Here is a 22487-nt window from a genome sequence, read left to right as displayed (position 1 = left end):
TAATCATTTGATTCATGTTTCAGTTATGACATTTTTCTTGGGATGGTTGCATATAGGCAGCATGCATAATATTGTATAAGTACTGTTTGACCATTTTCTCTATAGAATGTTTTTGGGTCACTCTTACCTTACAATGTTTTGTGCAGATGGTCAGAAAATTGCCATGCGACTCACAAAAAGACTTCATCTCAACACCACTAATCTACAGGCTGTTGGCAACCAGCTACGAGAGAAGGGCATCAATATTTTATTTGCACAGCTTGCAAACCCTAAGTCTGCCGTATATGAAAACAACAATCACAACTTGTGTAGAGAGCAAGTCCAAGCTGCCAATTCTGTTACCGAATGCTGCTGTGCAGAAGAAGAAGAGAAACGTATCCTCGAAGATATAGACCTTCTGCAGCAGTGGCTGGTGCATTATAACATCTCACCTGTGCAGTACTTGACTGATCACACTCGATATCATCTTGGACTGAATTATGTTAAGTCATTCAGCAAGATGATAGTGGAAGACATGTTACATTTGCTTCAGGGCACTTTGTGTCATCACCCTGGATTTCAAAAAAATTAACTTTGACTGCTCCATTGGCAGTTTACTGTCGGCAGCTAAGGATCAACCGACACTTCTTCTAAATTGTTCTGATGATGTAATAGATATGTTTAGTGACATTGACACAGACGATGAAGATTCTGATGGGGATGGTAATTAAGTAAACATTCCGTGTTACCCACATGTCTCCTGTACTCAGGGTGGAACACTGGCATATGTTTTATTGATATGAAACTGATAGCTATTATTCCCTTCTGTTTATTGTCCCTCTAGACTTTTTTGTGTCCGTCTGCAGAAAAAAATTATAAAAATCATTTAATCATCTTCCTTAAAAGCGTAAACAGTTTTAGATGCATTATTGACTACTAAATAATAATGGTAACCATCTTATTTTATACTAACAAACTGTTAAGTCAAATGCATCCTGATAAATTAAGACTTTGAATGGTTGCAACCTTACCCTCAAGGAAAAAATCACATGTCGTGAAGGCTAGTTTTAGATGTTTTCGAAATAGTTTTGCGACAAAACTCACTCCAGTACAGATATCCCCAAAGAAGATTGAAAGATTATTTTTCCTTCAAGCTGAAAGTTGGACTGAAGTGCATAAAAGATCTAAAACAACTTTAAACGGGTTGGATGTTCATAAAAACCATTACTAATTACTACACATGACACTGAACAACTGCCATTTCGCCCCAGCTCTGTGTTTCCCCCATCTACAAGCCTCAGTAACAACTGAGCTGCTACATTGTGAAATCACCTTAAGGTGGAAGCACCTTCCCTTCCAAAATGAACAAGAGGTGTAACATCCGCATATGTAAAGACTAAGAAATCTTTCAATGAAGTTCAACCTTCATTACTCTGAATGGCTTGTGATACATAGCAAACCTGTTGAAACTGTTACCTCTTTCAGGTACCTGGGAACTGTTTAAGATTGCCAGCTTAAATGGACTCTAAACACTGAACACATTGTCAAACGTGGCCAGCAAAGAATGTACCTTTTGCGGAAGTTAAATAGTTTCTCCGTTAGCAGTGCAATTTTAGGTTGTTTCTACCAGTCTTTTATTGAGAGTCTTTTATCCTTCTCATTTGTATCATGGTTTCGTAATCTATCTGTCCATGATAGGAACAGTTTGAATAGCATTGTCCACGTCTGTTCCAAGATAATTGGTATTTAACAGAGGTACTCGACTTCCTTCTGTGATCAACAACTAGTTAGGAAAGCTTCCCGCATTCTGTCCATACCTGAACATGTGCTAGCGGGAGAATTTGTATTAATCTCAGGTAACAGCTATGCCATGCCAGTATGCAAAAGCAATAGGCATCTGAAATCTTTTGTGCCATCAGCAGTCCAGCTACTCAATCACAGATGAACTGTCAGCTGTGTGTGTTTGTGTGATGGGTAGGTGTGCATTTGTTTTTTGTTTTTTTTTTTCATCTAAAAATATTTGTTGGAAACAGGGCATACACATACACCCTCTGCTGTCTGCATGTAAAAAAATCCACTATCCATAAGACCAATTGGTGTGGTAGGTCAAAACCAGATAGTCTCAGAGCTAGAAGGTATGGTTGCACTGTGTTGAATGCAGAAATAAAATCTGCGAAAAGTAGTCTGGCATGTGTCTTGCGCTTTTCCAGATGTTTATACAGCATGTTCAAAATAAACAACTTGGCGTCATCAACACTCCTACCCTTCCTATAAGCAAATTGCAGTGGGTCCAATTTACTCTCTACTGATGTTAGGATGAGATTTTTGACAATCTTCTGAAGGGTTTTCATTATGAGGGAGGTTAGTGCTATTGGCCGAAAATCATTAGGTTGACTAGGATTAGCTTTTTGGGCGAGTGGGATGATGTTAGAGAGTTTCCAGAGTGTAGGAATGTGCCCTGAGTCAATAGAGAATTGAAAGAGGTGTTGAAACACTCCACCTAGTTGAACAGCACACCAATCCAAGACTCGCCCACATATTCCATGTGGCCCTTCGCCTTGTTAACCCTAACCCGCTTAAGCAGTTTTGTCACATCGACTTGAGAAATTACTGTTATCATTAGGGACAAGTGCCCTAACTTTATCAGAAAAATCATGATTCTCAAAACGTGCATAACAGTTTTTCAAAACATTTGACAAGTCCTGATCACTCACGCCATTAAGTTTGACTGATTGTCTATTACAATCTTCCTTCTTGTTACCGGACATCAGATCGTGTCATTGGTAAAGCATAGTTTTCTTATGTCGACCTCCCTCCAGGTTACACAAAGATGTTGTGGTCCTGAAGGGCATCATGCATGATAGGGGACAGCCATGGCGAACGCCCACTCTCGTGGGAAAAACCTAATTCAGTGGGGTAGGAGTGGTGCACTGCCGGACCGTCGTATGGCGTTTAGTATCACGGCTAAATAACTGAAAACTACACAACTTTGGAGATGCGCTTTGATTACAAAAGCAAGAAGACAGTGTGAGAAAAAGTGCACATGACGGAAACATAAAATGAAAGAACTTTACATCTTTTGCACCTGGCATAAGTGGGTGCCCTACCTACTAGGAAACAGTCGGAGGAGACTAGTAATGTCTAATATGAGATTCTACTTGTAAGAGAAGAAGCACACATAGAGAGATATATTGCCATTGTTTCGGTGAACATTCTAGGTCTGTTTCTGTTTGGTGACAATGTGATTATTATTATAAAGTTCATCAAATTGTTAACAGTTTCACTTCTTTTTCAATGTGTTACAGGATGGGAAATTTATTTTCTTATGGTTACTCTGTTATCACTAAGAAGCAGTGGTATCTTTGGGAACAAATGTTTCTATGAACTGTAAATGTCCCTTTGCTCCTATGTGCGATTACCATATTTGCTCATCATTTTTGAGGCCTTGATAGAGAAAATGACAAATAATATTGTGTCCAACTGTATCGACACACTGTCAACACAATGAGGATTTCTTATTGACACATCAAAGTGTTCATGTGTTTGGATGAATAATAGTGCAAAAGTCCAGTGAAAAGTCTACCAACAACTCAAATTTCTTGCAGTCCATACCGCTAAAACAATGTGATATTGTAACACATTTATGTGTACCTTGAACACTTAGGACACCATCCATGCATGTAATGAAAAGCATAAAATACCACTTTTCAGGCAGCAAATGAGCATCAGTCAGACAAAATTTTCTTCCCCCCTCGGTCTTTTTTTTTTTTAAAACATTTATTTTGTCTCACAAATACATGAAATAGTAAATACAGTATCTTGCAATATAATACAAACATATACACATAAGGTAACAGTCATTCGTTCGTTCCAGAAATTCAAAAGAAATTGCCTGCAGGCAGTCCATTAGTACAAGTTACACATAGTGATGATGATTACGAGGATGATGATGAATGAATCATTGAATGATTGATTTACTGGCTGAAGGGCTAGCAAAACAAGTATTTAGATTACAATAAAAGCTAGGAGAACTCAAAGTGCAGACTCAATCATGCTGTTGTGATTGCAAAAATTTTTTAACAAAGAACCTCCATCTTCATTGGTTGCATACCACAGACTGCAAAACAATTTCCAGAAATGTGCAGTTTGTTCCAGCATAAATCAAAATTTGAATGACACAAAAACTGCAGCCATATTGTTCTCACAAAAAACTTATTTCTCCTTTGTACAAAAAAAAAAAAAAAAAAAAATATCTTTCACACAAGTTCAGCAAATGTATATATCAAAAGTAGGAAAAAGCTTTAGAAAAAAAGCTGAAAACAATTGTTCGGTCTAGTCATTGCACGACAGTAACTACACCCTCACTATGTAGGAATGTTTGCATAACAGAAATTCACAAATTTATTTAATCTCGAGGCACCCCCTCTGTCTTATTTAACGCCAAGTTAACTGCATTTTAATGAAGCTATAGCACTTATTACTCTGTTAATTTTGTATGTATTAATACAGCCTTAAAACATCTTTGTTTCCATATCCTGTTTCGTTTTTAAATAAAAACAGTTTAGAATAATACATATATCATTGAACAAAAGTCAAATAGATGATTAAAGCACCTACAACCACATTTAATCAGGATTACCGTTCATTTAAAACTGAAATCATTATGTATATATTTGAGATTCTTAGGTTGTTAGCATAGTCTCATTATCTAACAGTTCAACTACTGAGTGGCTATCAGTATACTCAAAATTTTCCTAAAATATTTCACAATGTATTTAAAACATCCATTCACAAAATTAAAGCATCCATAAAAGTGATATAAAAATGTTTACATATGCAATAATGTCACAAGCCAATATTTTCTGTTGCTGTGGATGGGAAAGCTTCCTTAGCTAAGTTTCCTTAGCTTTAGTTCTGTCCAAATGTCTTACTCGCTTCTTGTTTTTTCTTTTTGTTAATCATCTTAAAGAGCTTTTGATATATTTGCTGTACACTATATTTCTGTAAAACTTGCGTACTATTTCTAATGTGCTCTAGGCGGTCAGATCCAGGTAAGGGACCATCCAGAGCAAATAGAGGGCCAAGGCTATCTTCTAATACTGTCAGTGCCTCTGAGTTCCATCTAAGTCTTTGCCCTGCAAAACATTCGAAAATGTTACAATCAGCACCTTCATAGTAATGTATTGACAAAGAAACAAACTAAAATAACCTACATAGGAAAGGATTACACTAATGGTGTAACTAGTGTCAGGTCCAATTGTTTGGTGCAATATATGCTAGAAGCTAAAAAGCAAGGTACTTTGTATGGAACTCTGTCAAAGAAGACAATAAGCAATGCAAATAGCAAAACCTACAGTACATTGAAAGCCATAACCTAAGCTATATATGATATACAGTGCTCGATTACCCTTACTTTTAGGCTTGGGTTGTACTTGGGTTGTGGTTGAACCAAGATGTACAATGGAAGCTGTTATCTGCTGGAGATTTCCACCTGAAATAATAATAATAGTGTACAGTTTATACAGACATAATCTTGCTCACATAGAAGCATGCAACCTGGGCGTCTACAAGGTTAATCTGTACAACATAAACAGGTGGCCAATGATGATAATGAAGTACAACTAAGCAGTAAAGACACATAAGTGACAGAAATGAAGCATTAAACAAAAGGGATATCCACATAATAAAATATCAGAGGAGGACAAGAAAGGAAACAAATCATTATCACAAAATACTCTGGCGGAACATAGTTTGCAACAGTGGAAGAAGAAAAGAAGCAATACAAATAGGTAGAAGCAATAACCCGAAGAAAATATATTTAAGTGAAGAAAAGTAACATTCACCTCAATGCCTATAAAAGCCATGAAATATAACTGTAAAAATTCATGTGTGTACTAAACATGTTTAGTTTCTTTTCTGCTGAGGAGCAGACGGCAAGCATGGAATATTTGACAGTCTTCTAAAGCTTAATAATGCTGAAAGCAAAAATAAAAGACAAAACTTCTGTGACAAAATTTGTCTTTTAGACTTACTTTCATTTTCTTTGTTTGTATAGCCTGAAACAAGCTCGCCAGAGTCACCCAAAACAGCAGTCTGCTGCTGAGTACCACCTGAAATGAAGTGCATTTGAAATGAAATTACTGCTGCAGTCTTAATGTATTCATTAAAGATGGCATTCAATAGGGCCATTGGATCAACTGACTAGCTATTTGCTTCATGCTAAATCTGTTCAAATACTTAACTATTCCATGTTGACAATAAACAAATGTATAATTGCCTAAGATATGCTAATGATGAAAATCAGTGAGAAGGAAGGAAATACTATCAGATGTAACATTTACCAACAATGAATTCAAAAGTATTTATAAATATAAGCATAACAGATGTATGATTTCTGATAAAAACAAACATTAAAGCTTGAAAAAGGTATTGACTTTAAACTTAAAGATAAAAGAAAATATACCAGAAGACTCCAATGTGAAATTCCTGCTGAAAACATAAAACAAAATCTATTTTATATTCTCTAAAGGAATTCATGGGAAGGTATACTGAACTTTAAATAAATCCATAGTACATGCACAATTGTATGTTGACCGTGAAATATCAAAATTCAGTGAATATCTACAATAACACACAAATGAACAAAAAAAAGGGAAAGGAAAGCACAATGGCTGAGAAGGGTCAAATAAACTCAGAAAAACACTATGGGATCTCTATTTAAAAAACATTACCCCCCAAAAAATTGACTGCGCTATCCTCGTCCTTAATTTTGCTCTGCTCCTAATACCAGTTAACAATATAAATTGGGTGCACCACTTTCTAACATTGTTTATGTGTGACGGACACATCACACATGTGAGACTATATGATTAAGACAGTTTTAAGATAATTCTGTCATCTAACAACGTACAACATCTGTCATCAACAACATTTAAACTACATTTATTTACAGCTAATACAAACATTTAAAAAAAATTGTACTTGATATTACCTCAAGTCACCTGTCTGCATCTGAACCTGTGATGTATCTCTGCTCTCTTTGTCTTGTGCCTGCATTATGCCTGTGTGGTGGACAGTGTGTGGTATGGGATGTGATATATCAATGGGGTCTTTCTGCTGCACTGTGTCATATGTGTGTTTATTGTGGTCTATCTGATGTATTGTGTAACTGTGTTTGGTGTATGGTGTGTCTCTTCTGTTGCATCTTCAGGGGGATGATGGTGACTTGCCAGATGTGTTGCAGATATCCTGCAAGAGTTATGTGTATGCCAATCAAGAACTTAGCACAAATTTTAACTGTTTTCTTAATAATGTTTATTATCTGTAAAGACCTGATGTGCAATAGCATGTTGGTGAGTTATTTTTTTCCAATGTCAGACCACTACGTAGTGAAAGGTCACTGTAAAGTGAAATTAATATTTACTCAATTTAACTCACAGCTTATTTGCTTTCAAGCAATATAAAGGTGATAAGAAATATAAAAATATTTATCTACCCAGTACGATATATGGTATGCACAAGTATTCTCATCTAAAACTGTGCATGGGGATGCTGGGGGAAGACCATCATATCTAAGAGATTACTTTTAAAACACAGTAATTGAAGTAATCATACCTCTTGATTGATACAGCGCTGTCCATGAGCTGTTTTAATTCCAAGCTATTCATCTTTAAAAGGGGCTTCAGAGGCAAAAGAGATGATGGTACTCCTTCTACCTCAAATTCTCCCCGCTGTAATCTTTTGTATGGAAACTGATTTAGGCCAAGATCCCGTTCTGAAAACACGTCAAACATCCGTATATATCTCAACATTCTATAAATCCCTGTATTCCTTGACTTGTTAGTTAAACAATTCTAATAGCATTAACACACTATCATTTTAACAATTTTCTTAATCAGTTACAACTGTTTCCTTTAAATGAAACAATTATAGATTTAAAACGTGTTTAGCAGATTGATGTAAACTCAAAAACACTACATCTGTCAGATCAATGACACTTGAATGCTTTATAAGCTTGACATGACAGAAACATGAGCTTCAGATGAAAGAAATGAAAGCATTCACTGAATAAAGCAGCATGATATACAAACAGCTAAAAGAATTTATACTTTTTTCTATAATCATTAAAGAATTTTAGCAAATGGACCACATACAGTTGGTTATCATTCTTATTGGAATGTTTGCCTATTATAAAAATAGTTGTTTTCATCAAAAAAATTATGAAACTATACATAAGTTGTTAATATACATTAACGAAAATGTGAGAAGGTACATGTGAAATGACGGAAGACACTTACTAGCAATTTTTGACAGCTTCTCCCTTACTTTTCCCCTCAGAGAAATTACAGTCTCTTTCTTAGCTAAAAAAGAAAGATCAAATAGCACACTTCCATAAAATAAAACATTATAAAAATACTACTTAAAACTTGCAAAACAATTGAATGACCACCTTACTTTTTGCGGTTCAGCTGTATTTTTTTTTTTTTTTTATGTATGTAACCCTTTACTCCATGCTATAACAACATAAATTTGATTGGAAATAAAAGTTGTCTTCTATGATAACAAGAAACTGCCAAAATGGACCAAGAAATGTATGAAATGCTAAAAAATGATTCATTTGGATACAGGTGAATTAAGAAGTAGAAAGACTGCAAAGTACATGTAAGCCACATTCATCAGTTTTGATGGATTGCAAGGATGGCTGAGACAATTTAAGCAATAAGAAAAGTTGACCTAAGATGGCCACTTGTATGGCTCCAAGAAGGTATATGGTTCATTGGTAATTAGTGATCGATCAGACTGCTATTTTGGCTGTATGCCAGAACAAAGTGACCTAGACACCAACTTTCAATTCAGACAGCAGAACTAACAGGATCACACTGTGAAGGTGTATAATCTCTTTGTTAATGGCTTTAGCTCATTTAGGTTTTACTGTTAACAGGAATATATACACAACTGTTCAAATAGAAACAGCTACATAAAATACTTGCCTTTTTCACTTATTCTAGAAACAAAACCAAAGATCGTTCTATTCGTTTCGAAGTCATCTAGCATATGTGTTAGTGGACCAAATCCCTTGCAAGAGAATTGATTATTTTGCAATCTGAGGACGCACACAGACTCATACTGTGAGTCTGGCATTTCCTGTAGTTCTTTTATCTGTAACACAGAGAAAATTCAGCATGCCTTCACAATTCCAACAGGTAGAAACAGCTTCAAATACAAGAAATAAAATGACACGTCTGACCTGTAATCAATAAAGAAGAGACTAAAAAGTATCTACTGTCTCCTTTAAGTGCTGAATGATCTATATAAGTGCAAGAATATTAGTATTTGTACAAGTTTATTAGCATTCTTTTATTGTACTGATCAAAATTCATACTGTACACTAATTCAGACTATATGGTAATGCTTTAAACTTATAGACAATCACCTACCATAAATTATTAGTTTTGTCATTTTAAAGTTTATTAGCATCTATTACTAACATCAACAATTTTATGAAAAATTACAACATTGACATAAAGCATAAGAGTAATAAGAGAGCTACCAGTTTTACTATGTTTCGGTAAAATTTATCCGGGCTTAGTCCTTTTAAGGACAAACCCTTGGCTATTTTTTGGTAATCTTCCCTCTCTACAGGTCCCATGCTACGCCATTCTCTCGACCACAGTTTGCAGCCGAGACCTATCTGGGGATCATCTAGCAAAAAGAAAAACAATTAAACAGTTATGATACAATAGATGCAATAGCAGTGCCTAATAATAGGCACAACAGGTATAGAAAATTAAAACCTCTCACCAGAAAAGGTTACATAGTCAAAAGATCTATAATAATCTCTACTTTTTTACATAATGATATAGAATTATAAGAAGAAAATCACCATATTATAAGAGGATTCAAAGCACAGAGAAAAAATTAACATACCCTTTTGCTTTTGGCTGCAAAAGGCATTAAATGCAGTAATTCTTTTTTTCGTCAGCTCCATGATCTGAACAGAGAAAAAGTGATAGAATGCAAGAAGTGAGGAAAAGATCAAACATACTCTTCTCATGAAATATGGCAATGTTGCATATAATTTATTATCAAAACAGAGTACTCATGCAGCTCGACTATATTTACACCATTTATAATTCAGAAGTTTGGGTCAAGTGGAACTGTGCAATTTTTTAGCATGATGATCTGTTTAAAGTACATCCTAAATTGATTTTCTACATTTGCTCTGATTCTCATTCTCAAATAATAGTAAGATGAGACATGTTTGTAACAGATAAAAAATTTCTGAGAAATCAGCTCATGACTGTAACACTTCATGATCACATTGCATTGACACCAATTTGTGTTATTTTACATTGGAGATTTGACTCTGATATCAAATATCATTAAAATAAAAACATCAACTATAGAATTAAATGGCCTAAATATATCTTTATGCATTATCAATCCAGACTTGGGTGTCATGAAAGTATGCACACTAGTTCTCTTTCTACCATATGTCTTCTAGTAAATACACGTACCTATCCATTATCCTTTAAATTTCCCTGAAATCTCTATTTTTTTTTTTTTTCTCACATTTGCGGACATGACTCAAGCATCAACACATGCGCCGTCCTAAGCATCAAACCATTTTTCATTACCATGTATATGTCCAATTTATGCGGTAATATTGTAAGCAACACTTTCTTACATTAATGTGACATCTACTTACCAAACTGAACAGATCCAAGCAAGTATGTCGTACAGCCTCTTGGTTATATTTCCGCGCCACGGAACTGCAAATGGACTGTGAAGTAGTTAGTTCCCCTGAAAAGGGCGGGACGAGGGAGCGTTAATTGTTTGTTTTCAGCTGAAGTTGAAGGGTCCAGTTGGGATCAATTCAACCTCGGAGTTTAATTTGACTACACCAAATTTGGACGTTATTAACTTCATTTTTAACTACTGTTAATTGCAAATGACAGAGTGCGTGCGTGTGTACAGATCTGTACGTGCGCGAGAAGGAGAATAGAGAACGAGTTAAGAAAAAAAGAGCAAGAAAATACCTTAACTTTTTTTTTGTTGTAGATTTTTTTGTTAATAGATTTTCAATAAATATACTTAAATGCACGTAGCTCAGTAAATTGGACCACAGAAACCACAAAAAATTATGGAGGTAATTTCTGTTATTTTCTTAATACTGCACGTGTTTCTTCATCTCTTCATTTTAATCTTATTTTTTTCTTTTTTATTTATTATGTGTGTGCGTGCACATTCAAGAGAAAGGGGGTTAGTATATGGTGTACATGCGCATGCGAGAGAGAGAGAAGGTATAATGTGCCCATTCGAGAAAGAGAGTGGGCGTGCACGCGAGAGAGCGAGAGAGAGAGGAGAACGATCGATACGTGGAGATCAAAAGCGCGCGAGCCATCGAGAGAGTGTGTGTGTGCGCTTGTATGCTTGCGCGTTCGAGAGATCGTGTGTGTTGGGCTTGCGTGCGCTTCCACGCGAGCGAGTGTGTGTGCTTGCGTGTGTGCACGTGGGAGCGATAGTGCTTGCGTGCGAGCGCGTGCGATCGATCGAGCGAGAGAGAGTGTGTGTGGGATTGCATGCTTGCATGTGCGAGTGAGAGAGTGTGTGCGCGCGCTTGCGTGCGTACGCGTGCGAGCGAGCGTGTGTGTGTTTGCGCTTGGATGCTTGCGCGTGCGAGCGAGTGTGTGTGTGTCCGCTTGCGTGCGAGCGAGTGTGTGTGCTTGCGAGTGTGTGTGTGTGTGTGCGCGCGCTTCCGTGTGCGAGCTAGAGAAGTGTACGTGTGTGCTTGCGTGCGTACGAGCGAGAGGGAGAGTGTGTGTGCTTGCGTTCGAGTATGTGTGTGGTGTGCGCTTGCGTACGAGCGACAGTGCGTAGCGAGAGTGTGCATGTGTGCGCTTGCGTGCGTACGAGCGAGAGGGAGTGTGCGGTGCAAGCGCGCGAGCGAAAGAGAGGGAGGAAAATGAGTCTTGTGGTGCAAGCGCGAGAGCGAGAGAGAGAGAGGAAAACGAGTCGAGAGTTAAATCCCTTGTTATTGTAGATCTTGGCATATTGAGTATGCGGGGAACAGACTACTGGAACATCAGGACATGTTCTGCAGCATGCTGAGTATGCCCTTTCAACAACTAACTCTGTATACTCAGTATGATGCGAACCGGGTGTTTACAATCAGGCTGCTAACTGTCCACAGATCTTAGAATCAAACCTTATTGAGTATAAGGCGCAAGCATTCATCGAATGAAGACTGATGGGAAGAAGTTCGCGATAAACAGACTTAAGAAGATAATAAATTGTAGATTACAATGAATGTTGTTGATTGATGCAGTTTCATACACTATTGTAGACTTCCATAGTAAAACTCAGTACTCAGGAGGGGAAATTTTTTAAAAAATTAAACAAAAAAATTTTTTAATTTAAAAAAAAAATAACAAATTTCAAATGCATTTTCTGGAACTTTCCATCCTAATGGCGACAATTTGGATGTTTTGAGAAACCTTTTTATGACTGCTGCTGAGTAAGACATGGAACTTGAAATAGAAGGAGCCAGCCACTACGCGACGGCGAGCATCAGCGTACGAGACGTCAGATTCCGCGCGTACACGTTGAATGGCTTCCTCTTCCTTCCACTTCGGGCGGTCTCTAGAAGATGCGACGTGTGATCCATCACAGTTTGCACACTTTGCGCTTGAAGAGCAGTCAGCTGCCGCATGGCCTGTACCACCACAGCGAAAGCAGCAGGCCTGGGACTTGCAGAAGCTAGCCCCGTGACCATAACGCTGGCAGTTGAAGCAGCGCAATGGAGATGGAATAAATATAGAAACGTTAACCTGTAAATACCCAACCTCAATGAAGTCGGGTATTTTGGGTAGCCAGAAGGTTAAGAATAAGATGTTGGTGGGAATAGATTTCCCGTCCTTCTTTAGTATGACTCTTTGTACTTCTGAAGCCCCCTGAGATGCCAATTCTGACCTGATGTCAGTCTCTGTCATCACAGCAAGGTCAGGGCAACGAATGACCCCTTTCGAGGAGTTGAGGGATCGGTGCGGCATGACCTCTATGGGGCAATCAACAAATTGTTTCCCGTCCCATCGGCGTAGGGCTTCAGAAGGTTTTTGATTTGCGCACTGGACAAGGAATTGTCCAGAGCGCAAACGTCTTACAGCAGAAAAATTTTTGAGATGTTTTTAAAACCTTTCGCTTTGGCAAAAGGTGATAGGGACGAGAGCGGCCGGGCCTGCTCTGCGCCTTTCACCACCAGGAAACGGGGCCAGGCCCCTTCAATTCTGTCCCTCACCTCATCTTCGCTATCTGTGGAATCATCTTCTCTAATACGCTTTCTAGGTTTGGTTGTTGTTGTTTTTTTTGGCCATGATATAAAGAAAAATGTTTTATTCCTTATGCCACCATGGAGTCCAACGAGGGGATGCGACCGAGCGGCATTTCCAGCAGGGTCGCACAAGGGCTACATAAGAAATATACTCTGGCCTTCCAAGTATGAAGGCCAGATTGACCCCAGCCGCAGCCTTCTAGCAAATCTAGGGCAATACACCAACCTCATTTCTAGGGGAAGTCCGGACCAAAGAGGTGTGTTGGTATGATGGGCCGCAACCCATCAGGGACCTCAACCTCCAGGATCCCATCCTTCCCCAACACGGGTCGCCCTTCACGGCAAACGCAGGGGGTATAAAGAAGACTGTAGACAGAAAATGATATTCAAAGAAAGACATGATAGGAAAAGGAAAAACAAGAGAAAGACCTGTGTAATCAGAAGAAAGGAAGGGTAAAACTGAAGTATAAGAGGGAAATGTTCGATTTGAAAAGGAATATAGATGAAAGGGCCATGTAAGCGACAAAAAAGGAAAAGCATAAGAAAATGGGGTAGGCCAGTTTTTTCACCCAGCAAGAGAAAGTCTGGGTGTTCAACCACAGCACTAGAAGCCTACGGGGGCTCCCGAGTTAGAGCTCACAAATTCCAATGTTCACAGTTCACTAAGGATAACAACTCACTGTTAATTCCAACGTTCACAAGTTTACCAAAGTTCACAATTCACTGTTACTTCCAATGCTAAGCATTCCCTTCTTCATACACCATATAATACTCCAAGTCCCTCGCACCCTTCTATAAGAGGGACCTTCTGTCGCCCACTCACTAGCCAGCCGCCGGAAAAGTGACGTTTCTACCCCTGTACCAGACTTTGTTCATTTCTCCCTTCCGTTGGGTGTATCGTCCTCCCGGTGACCTTGGCCATGCAGAAAGGGTCTAAAGACAATATTTAAGGGGCGTTGGTCGCCTTGGGTGATACCCAGCCTTCAGCTGGACAATAAGGGGTAGGACTGTTACACAGTTATCTCCCCTTGCCGTACGTTTTAATGTGGTCGCTTACGTCGATTTTTTGCTAGCCCCGACTGGCCACCGGTTGCTGAATGGGGCAGCCAGATGGTTGGCGCATCAGCTGGGCTGATGTGCTGCCAGCTTGACCAGTTCACGATGTATTGTCTCTATCCTACAGCTCTAATCAAAACTTTGCCCTAACAAAGTAACTAAACACACTAAAAGTAGAAAATAGATTTTCTACACACACTTATATTTGATTATTTAATATCTAAAGTACCAAATACTAAATTTCTTTCAAACATTCTGTGATGTACTATATTCAATTTATGTAAATTAGAAGAAATTTAAAAACAATTTTAACAAAGGAGTAATCAAATGAGCACAAAGAGAAAATAACTTGTGCTTTTAATTATCTGCTGGTAGGTGAAAATATCCCAGTTCGGGCCTGACTTTTTTGTGTTTTTGACCCAGGTGGAGTCTGCTTTAGAGCTAGGCCAGAAATATCTATTGGTGCTCTCTGAGATTAGCGATTCATCGGGCATGATGGCTGCAGACTTCTTTCCATCTGCGACCGTCAATTAACTTCAGTTTTGTATTGTAACTTCGTGTGCGCGTTTTGTGTCCACTGAGGAGTGATTGGCTTCTTTGCTCGAGTCGGCCGCGTGGAAGTTTGTCTGTGTTTGTGAGGGAGCAAGTCCCGCGATGCCCGATCGCGTTACGCGACAGTGCCAGCAAAGGAATTAAAACATAGGTGGGCTTCTGTTTTATCATCATTGAGTTTAAGTTTGTTTGTTACCTTCCAGTCTTTGACGTCGTTAATACAGGCTTCTATGGTGCTGATAGTAAAGTGAGACAGCCGGTGGGCACTGATGGATCCTTGAGTGCCCAACACACTGTCTCGGGAATTTGCATTCAAGGTACAGTGTCTCACAGTTTTAGCAAAGACCAAGTCAGAAAAGATCAGAATGACCAGCATATTATTTTTCTGTACTATTTTGAATTCAAGTCTACACGTTAAGATATCTGTTTTATATGCAATTTGTCAGCTTCATGGTGATACATAAATATACTGCCAATACCATGCATTATGCTTAATTCCAAATACGTAGGTGATGTTGCATTTAAATATATATGCATAGCATAGAAATAATCATGCGCACATTATACAAAATTTATTCATAGTCATTTTTCAATATGGTTGAATTGTATTGAGCTTTTGTGCGTACAGTTTGTAAAGTTCTTTAACTTACTTCCATGCGAAGATTGTAGTGACACAAAGTTTACTGTGGTCTAAATTTCATTTCTGTGAACCTCATCGAATACAATGATCCGTAATGCGTTGCCCAGCTGATTCCATCTGAATCGGGAGCGCTAGAGTTGTGCTTATAGTCGCCATTAAGATTTGACTGCAGGCACCCGTTGTACCACCAGGCGCCGTGAAATTTCGAGGCACAATATTCAAAATACGGAAACCAGTGGTCGTGGTCCCACGTGGAGAAAGGGCTTTTGTCATGGAAACTCAGGCTGTCCCCTGCTCACAGGCAAGTGATTTGATGAATTTCATAGGGGTTGGGAACAGATACATGTGGGTAATGACAAATTCAGCCTCTTTTAAAAACACTACACCGGGCATGATAACTATAGATGACTAGAGCTAGTGGGCTACATAATAAAGAAAAACAAGAAAAGACAGGCAGAGAGAAAGGAAGAAATTCAGAAAATAAATGTTTAGCAATTGGATTTATGGATATATAAAAAAAGTGCAGAAATTTAGGAGGTGTGGAATGGCATACCAGCATTCCCTTTGTAATCTCCAATGTGCAGGGTGTAATTGTCACCACTGTCTCCTACGGCGAAATTCGTATAGGTGGCGTAGACGTGGTTATCCTCCCAGTCTTCCATATCCACCCTAAGCATTTGCGGTCCTTGTGACGTCAGAACGTGCAGGTTGTCCAGGCCTGGACAGACGGACAGCAAAAAAAGTGACCATCTCCTAGTGACTCCCACATTTGTGTGCTGCTTACAGGTGTTCTGTTTCAATGGTGTCTGTGTGATGTGTACTGTTTACAGGTGTTCTGTTTTAGTGACGACTGCATGATGTGCAAGTGAAGCATCGTGTGAAAGGACCAAAAATTCTTCATAGAGGAAATCACTCATTTGTTCGTGGTTCGTTAACAGAATAATAATAACAATTATTAATAATAATAATAACAACAATTATTAATAATAATAACTAATAATAATAAATAAAGGGATGCCCAGGACCGGGTCCGATGGCGGCGTGTGGTTGCGGCCCTATGCTCCACTGGGGGCGAATAGGAACGAAGAAGAAGAAGAAGAAGAAGAAGAAGAAGAAGAAGAAGAAGAAGAAGAAGAAGAAGAAGAAGAAGAAGAAATAATTTATTTATTTGTATAGCTCTTTTCCCCACCATTAAAGGCGGACTCATAGCGTTTTACTAAAAAGAAAAACACACAAATATAATTAGAATGGATGCTGGTCTCAAAAACAGTTGTAGAATCACTATATTTGTGACCTTGGCCTATCACAGTCTATAGCTGATAGATACAGGCAACACTTTCAAACTGTATGATGACCACTTCTGATGATGATGACTCATTGATGTTAAGAATGATCGTCACCTTGTTTTCTGACAGTGATGGGAAGGTGATGTCGTTTGGCTGACTTGCAGACATTTGAGATTTGGAACAAGCACAAAGCTTTGTCACTGATTTGTCTGACATAACTTTTGTCTCTCTTTAACCTCTTGTCACTGTTTACCAGCTACTAGTTTTAAGAAAGACAAAAGTACAGTAGTCAAGTCAAAGGCATCAAAAGCAAGTTTGCCTTTTTCAGCACCAGCATGTCAGATTAGTCTGAGCACTGACGTGTATAGTTTATAGGTGGACTGCTGTCTGTCTGCCGAGACCAACGCTTAGCCTCTTACGAAGTTCTCCGCTATTAGTCTCGGCGAGTCTATACAATGAATGTGACTAAACCGGAAGCTTTGTAAACACCTACCTCGTTTTAGTAATTAATGCGAAATGTGACTAAACCAGTCCCGTTTTAGTAGTTAACTGGAAAAAATAGTCTGCAAGCAGTCTAGTAATACAAATTCGTGGTCTGAGCGGCATATTTCACCGAGCTTCCTGGAGATACATGATGTCAATCATTGCAGACTGGTCTGTACTCCACGCAAAGCTTGCTGAGATAGCTCGACATTCTGAAGAAACTGGAGCAAGGCAATCAGTTTGAAGTCGACACTGCCGATACGCAAATCTCACAAGATGACAGTAGAAATTAATAAAATGGCACAGAAAAGATGAAAAGTAGCTCGGACAAAGAAATCCATCCAGGAACGTAGCAAATGTAAAACATGAGACACAAAGTTTCACGCAGATCAACGGACAAATGTGAAATGTGATGGAATGGCGTCACCGTCAAGCCTGTTAGTCTAGCAAAATAAAGATACATACTCCATAAAGAAAGAGATGCATCAACAAAGAAACTTACTGCTCACATATGGGAAAGAAAACATACACAAACATCACAATAGATTTACTTCACAAATATGCACAAGTAAACAGAGACACAGATATGAAAAGAAAGACATATAGGAACGTGTATGGACCCTCCCTAGACAGTCCACACAAGTGAGAACAAGCAAATATACTTGCATGGACTAGGAAAGAGAGAGAGAGAGAGAAAAAAAGGGTAACAAAAATATTCCTTAACCAAACACGTATAAGAAAATGTAATACGTATAAGAAAATCTAATACTGACCAAGCCAGAATTCATCATTTAAGTTCCCGAATCCCATCGCATAGTTCTCCCAGTTCCTATAGAAGTCAACGTCGCCATTCTCTCGTCTTTGAAATACCTGACAAGTGACAAATTAACTTAGAAACTCAACATCTACACTTCGCACAATTTCTTTACATGAAAACAGATTGGTGGTGGTGGTGGTGGTGGTGGTGGTGGTGGTGGTGGTGGTGGTGGTGGTGGTGGTGGTGGTGGTGGGTTGTGTGCGCGCGTATACGCACTATCCAGCCGCCGCCGTCTGTGGTCTGATCACAGTACACGCTGAAGAAGACCCCGTCAGGGAGCTGAATGTCATAGACGCCGCTGCTCTTGTTGACAAGCTGTACGTCGCGGCAGTTTCTGACAGCTGGAACAATGTTTTGCTTTATTTCATCGTAATTATCCAACCTTTCTGAATAACATTCCTTTGCGTCCTTCTTCATTTGTTTATTCGCACCTTATTTGTAAATATCATATTAGAGGGGGGAATCTTAGCCACTATTACTGTTTTCTATTTGAACTACAAGACCTAATTTTTTTTTCCTTACGGTTTTCCCTCCCCTCCCCACCCTCAAACATCCCTTTTTATTATTTTTTTGTTTTGTCCTCAGAAGACCTATAGGATAAACACAAGACACACTTGAGTTTCTAGCACTGGACCTTCATGCACAAATAAAGACTACTGCACCTTCAACATTTGAGGTGAGCTTTTGGAGAGCGACAGACTGGTTGAAGACTTCCACCTGCAGGTTGTGTACCTGGCTTACAAGACTGCTTTGTTCCGTAAGTTTTGATTTTAGGTCCTCAATCTGACTCGTCATGTTGTTCAAGATGGCGCTTTCCTGCATCAGCTGCTCTCTCAACCTTGCATTTTCCAATATCAGCCAGTCTTGTCTGGCCTCCGCAATCGCCACTCTAGTGGTCAGGTCATCGCCAATCAGCAACATCCCCTCCACTAACGGCGAAGCATCCATCAGACACAGAATGGCGGAGAAGTTGAGTGACAAACGACAGGAGTAGTTGCCCCTCATTACAGGGTCGTGCAGAGTCAGTAAGAAGAAACCATTTGTGTAGTTTGTACTGGATACCTCCTGCCCTGAAGGAATCTAATAAGAGAAAAGTGACGTACAAATTGAGCAATTAAGCAATCAGCGATGGTCTTTTCCATCTTATTCATCAGTTAGGCCATGTCTTTTCAACATGACGTCACGAGAGCAGGACGGTGAGAAGCGTATAGTGTGTGCATTGTGTGGTGTGTACAACAGGGTGTCTCCGTTCTGCCACTTACTGTCCACACCACGTCAGCTTCAGGATGTCCGCGACTCAGGAACTGCCCACAGCTCAGCTGTACTTGCGGCTCCCCGGTCCCGCCTTGTATAAGCTGCGCCATACTGCGATGTACGACTTGCACTTGCAGCTGGCCATTTGTTGTACTGGGAGGCACTGTTTACAAAGATCGACAAAAATGGTTACAACAAATAGCAACGACGTAAAGTTACGACAGGACAACTATAATGTGCATAGCCTACATTTAACACCTCATTATTTGACTATTTTTAATTTGACAATGTACAAAGAACCTAAGTTTGTTTAATACTACCTTCAATGTCCACTTGTGCACTTTGAGTGTTAGGCGTCACAGTACCCTTGATATCAACAGAATTCACAACAATGCTGTATCTACCGGTGTCGTTGGTTGTTACCCTTGACAATAAGAGGCCTGCCTTGTCGACAAGCTGCACTGGAGTCGGAGTATCGAGGACAAAACGACCATCGGGGTCCTCTGTATGAGCCAGAAGGTGGGCTTCCTCATCAGGGGACTGCCAAAGGCCAGTAAAGTTAAGGTAGTAAGGGACAAGGTGCCTTGCAATTGAATTTACTATAACTAGTGCAGACAGTCCACTTAACAACACAAGACGAGCTTTGAATGATGGGTGTTTGCGGTAATTGCAATTACATGAGGGATTTCGAAAGGTGAAAGTTCGATGTGTGTGTGTGTGGTCGCAAGTCGCATTTTACGCGTGTCCGAACTATGCGAATTTAAAATCATAGGTGGTATAGTTTGTAAACAGAAATCACGATATTTAAGCATGTGTAAATAATGCAAAATTCGATTTGCACAAAAACCACCCTTGAGCTTCTGTTAAATGCTATGTCAGTTCCTTTCCGTTGTCTCTTTGTAGCAGGGGCCCTACTTAATATTTGTAACCATAAACGATTTCTGGTTATAAATCAGCAATAAAATCACGATTGACAGAAGTGAGTATCCACAGTCTGATTTTGTCCCTCACAAAGGGATATACAGTCAAATCTCCCTACTATGCCACCTACCGGGACCGAGCAAAAGTGGCATAGTAGCGAGAGTGGCATAATACCGAGGGTTCGTAAAAACAGCTTTATTTTCTCAAGTTACCCATCAGTCCAAAGCTCTCAAGAATCGTCTGCTGGCACTAGCTGTCTCTCTCATTCTCCCCCTCACCTCTTCATCCTCCACCCCTCCCAACCACATCCTCGCACCTGCATCGTGTCGCTAGTCTACCCCCTCCTGTCACGTGACTGTCACCCGGCCAGCGACCACCCCCCCCCCCATCGCCAGCCTCCACCCTCCCTGTGTACGTGCTAGGTTCCGTCCACCTAACTGCCATGTCCCACACTACCCTAGAGTATAATAATCGAGCACTGCGTGGAATTTCACAACTTGTGCCTTTTAACAATCACAAAAAAGTGGCATAGTAGCGAGAGTCTGGGGTGGCATAGAAATTTTTTTTTTACATTTAATTTATAGTCGGGACCGAGCAAAAGTGGCATAATACCGAGAGTGGCATAGTAGCGGGGTGGCATAGTAGGGAGATTTGACTGTAGGGGTAAACGGTTCAACTGACTTTTAAAGCAGGCTTGAAGGGTTGTGTCCTCAAAACAAAGGCTGAAAGAATTTCCTCGATATGAGAACGGCGAACAGTGAATTGGCGCAAATACGAAAAATAAAAATAAAAATCTGTTATGAACTTTTTATGCTAGTCATTACTATAATAAAAAACAACAACAAAAATCAAGTGCAAAGCTGGTTAAATAGAAACAATTTTTAAAATACTCGCGATTCTTCGATATCTGGAAGACACCTCTCGTATAAATTACGAGTCATATACCACAATAATAAAAGTATTAATTAATAATAAAATCTACGTATAGTACAATATATTAATTTTTAAGTACAGATAGCAAGTTTGTAATCTCATTGTTGCAGGTAGTACGTACATAACAAAGGATGACGAACGATTTTTTCTTGTTTACTTATTGAACTAGTTAGCCAATTTATATAAAACATATCTAAATATTGCAAGCTATTTCATTTTCGGCTCATTTCTTGTTTTCTTAAGCCCACCAATCTACTTTCTCAGATCATTACGGTTTATATTTGTATGTTCGCCCAAGCGGCGGTAGACAGTGAAACCATACCTGAAAATACCACTCAATACTTTGAATCGTCTCGCCACTGTCAGTAGTGAAGTTCCACGGAAGAGTGACACTATCATTGAGACAAACCTGGATTACTGCTCGATCCGCGATGTTAGACGTCCACTGAAGTGTGTCGATACCTGTACATCACAGCACTTTACGCTGACACAGGGAGACACGTAAATTTGTACATCGCAGCCCTTCCACGGATTGACCATTACGGTAAAGGTAATATGCTGTGTCTAATAACATGTGGCAATGCCTAACAAACTGCCAAAACGAACGAATTTTTACCGATAATAATCTTTCCAAAATGCTGTAAATATTTTGATTTTTTGCAGAGGGCGCAGGGCGCCCGGCCTTTATCACTATGAGAAAAATAAACGGGTCGAAAGTGTTGAAGAACTACAGTATGCGAAACGAATAATGAAATACATATACACGCATGGTTACTTAGTGAGGCTTAAAATTTTCACTTCTCATAATTTCCATTTAACAAAAGGTGCAAATTTAAAAAGTGCTTGTATGGATAATAGCTTGCGTTTTAAAATCTACAGCCTTATGCAGCGAAATAAAATGTAAAAACATACAATGCCAGGAAAAGAAAAAGGTCAGCCACCAAAAAGCCAGAGCGTCCATCATGTCTTGCCTGTTTAAAATGAGAGTCACCTTTCATTATCAGCAACACCATATGCTTCTTCCCATGACCCATTATTTAGCGGAAAATTGTCTCTGATGAACGAATAGGGATTGACCTACAAGGGGAAGATGGGTCTACATCTTAGCAACAACTTATGCGGTCACTCCCTCTACAGTTTATGCACTTATTTACAGCAATGCTATTTCAGATTTGATTGGGATATTTAATGCAAGAGCGGATCATGAAAACATAAAAAAATTAATAAAGCAAAAGC

The 22487-nt window shown here is 39.2% G+C and overlaps 3 protein-coding genes and 1 long non-coding RNA gene across 9 annotated transcripts in view; 1 reads left to right on the top strand and 3 right to left on the bottom strand.

The window, feature by feature from the left end:
- The window catches only part of LOC112560919, a 40157-nt gene extending 36141 nt beyond the window's left edge, over nucleotides 1-4016 (top strand). For all 3 annotated transcript variants that reach the window (XM_025233031.1, XM_025233033.1, XM_025233032.1), the window contains one exon: nucleotides 147-4016. In XM_025233031.1, coding sequence (XP_025088816.1) covers nucleotides 147-571 — 425 coding nt within the window. In that variant the 3' untranslated portion in view covers nucleotides 572-4016. The remainder of the gene's footprint in view (nucleotides 1-146) is intronic.
- A 163-nt stretch (nucleotides 4017-4179) lies between these two features.
- Nucleotides 4180-7131, bottom strand: LOC112560922. 2 transcript variants are annotated; one of them, XM_025233038.1, is made up of 5 exons: nucleotides 6971-7131; nucleotides 6443-6468; nucleotides 6012-6089; nucleotides 5393-5470; nucleotides 4180-5114 (listed from the first exon to the last, which is right to left on the bottom strand). In XM_025233038.1, exons 1-5 carry the CDS (start codon nucleotides 7033-7035, stop codon nucleotides 4888-4890), a joined length of 474 nt encoding a protein of 157 aa, XP_025088823.1. In that variant the 5' UTR covers nucleotides 7036-7131; the 3' UTR covers nucleotides 4180-4887. The 2 variants fall into 2 exon arrangements, with proteins under 2 accessions (XP_025088823.1, XP_025088824.1); XM_025233039.1 differs by having other exon boundaries at nucleotides 6443-6465.
- Nucleotides 7132-7212: 81 nt separating this feature from the next.
- Nucleotides 7213-8341, bottom strand: LOC112560924. The gene is made up of 3 exons (XR_003098629.1): nucleotides 8277-8341; nucleotides 7594-7716; nucleotides 7213-7227 (listed from the first exon to the last, which is right to left on the bottom strand). It is a non-coding gene; the product is annotated as an uncharacterized LOC112560924 (long non-coding RNA).
- A 1188-nt stretch (nucleotides 8342-9529) lies between these two features.
- Nucleotides 9530-22264, bottom strand: LOC112560921 (fibrinogen C domain-containing protein 1-A-like). 3 transcript variants are annotated; one of them, XM_025233034.1, is made up of 11 exons: nucleotides 22164-22264; nucleotides 21574-21713; nucleotides 19718-19937; nucleotides 19406-19560; nucleotides 18806-19223; nucleotides 18360-18484; nucleotides 18100-18196; nucleotides 16111-16275; nucleotides 15114-15848; nucleotides 10688-10782; nucleotides 9530-9970 (listed from the first exon to the last, which is right to left on the bottom strand). In XM_025233034.1, exons 1-9 carry the CDS (start codon nucleotides 22213-22215, stop codon nucleotides 15598-15600), a joined length of 1623 nt encoding a protein of 540 aa, XP_025088819.1. In that variant the 5' UTR covers nucleotides 22216-22264; the 3' UTR covers nucleotides 9530-9970; nucleotides 10688-10782; nucleotides 15114-15597. The 3 variants fall into 3 exon arrangements, with proteins under 3 accessions (XP_025088819.1, XP_025088821.1, XP_025088822.1); XM_025233036.1 differs by having other exon boundaries at nucleotides 10688-10751; XM_025233037.1 differs by having other exon boundaries at nucleotides 15568-15848.
- Between the last annotated feature and the right edge of the window lie 223 nt (nucleotides 22265-22487).

Source organism: Pomacea canaliculata, linkage group LG3 (genome assembly GCF_003073045.1).
Source record: "Pomacea canaliculata isolate SZHN2017 linkage group LG3, ASM307304v1, whole genome shotgun sequence".
In the NCBI taxonomy this organism is placed as follows: domain Eukaryota; kingdom Metazoa; phylum Mollusca; class Gastropoda; order Architaenioglossa; family Ampullariidae; genus Pomacea; species Pomacea canaliculata.
This window is presented reverse-complemented; position numbering and strand designations above follow the sequence as displayed.

Bases quoted from the DNA above. Each gene is read 5' to 3' on its own strand.
- LOC112560922 (XM_025233038.1), bottom strand. From the start codon at position 7,035: ATGCAGGCACAAGACAAAGAGAGCAGAGATACATCACAGGTTCAGATG. The intron at 6,469-6,970 runs GTAATATCAAGT...TTATGTTTTCAG, and splicing joins ATGCAGACAGGTGACTTGAG to CAGGAATTTCACATTGGAGT. The intron at 6,090-6,442 runs GTATATTTTCTT...ACTTCATTTCAG, and splicing joins TTTCACATTGGAGTCTTCTG to GTGGTACTCAGCAGCAGACT.
- LOC112560921 (XM_025233034.1), bottom strand. From the start codon at position 22,215: ATGATGGACGCTCTGGCTTTTTGGTGGCTGACCTTTTTCTTTTCCTGG. The intron at 19,561-19,717 runs GTAGTATTAAAC...CTTTGTAAACAG, and splicing joins TGCACAAGTGGACATTGAAG to TGCCTCCCAGTACAACAAAT. The intron at 16,276-18,099 runs GTCAGTATTAGA...CCGTCTGTCCAG, and splicing joins AAATGATGAATTCTGGCTTG to GCCTGGACAACCTGCACGTT.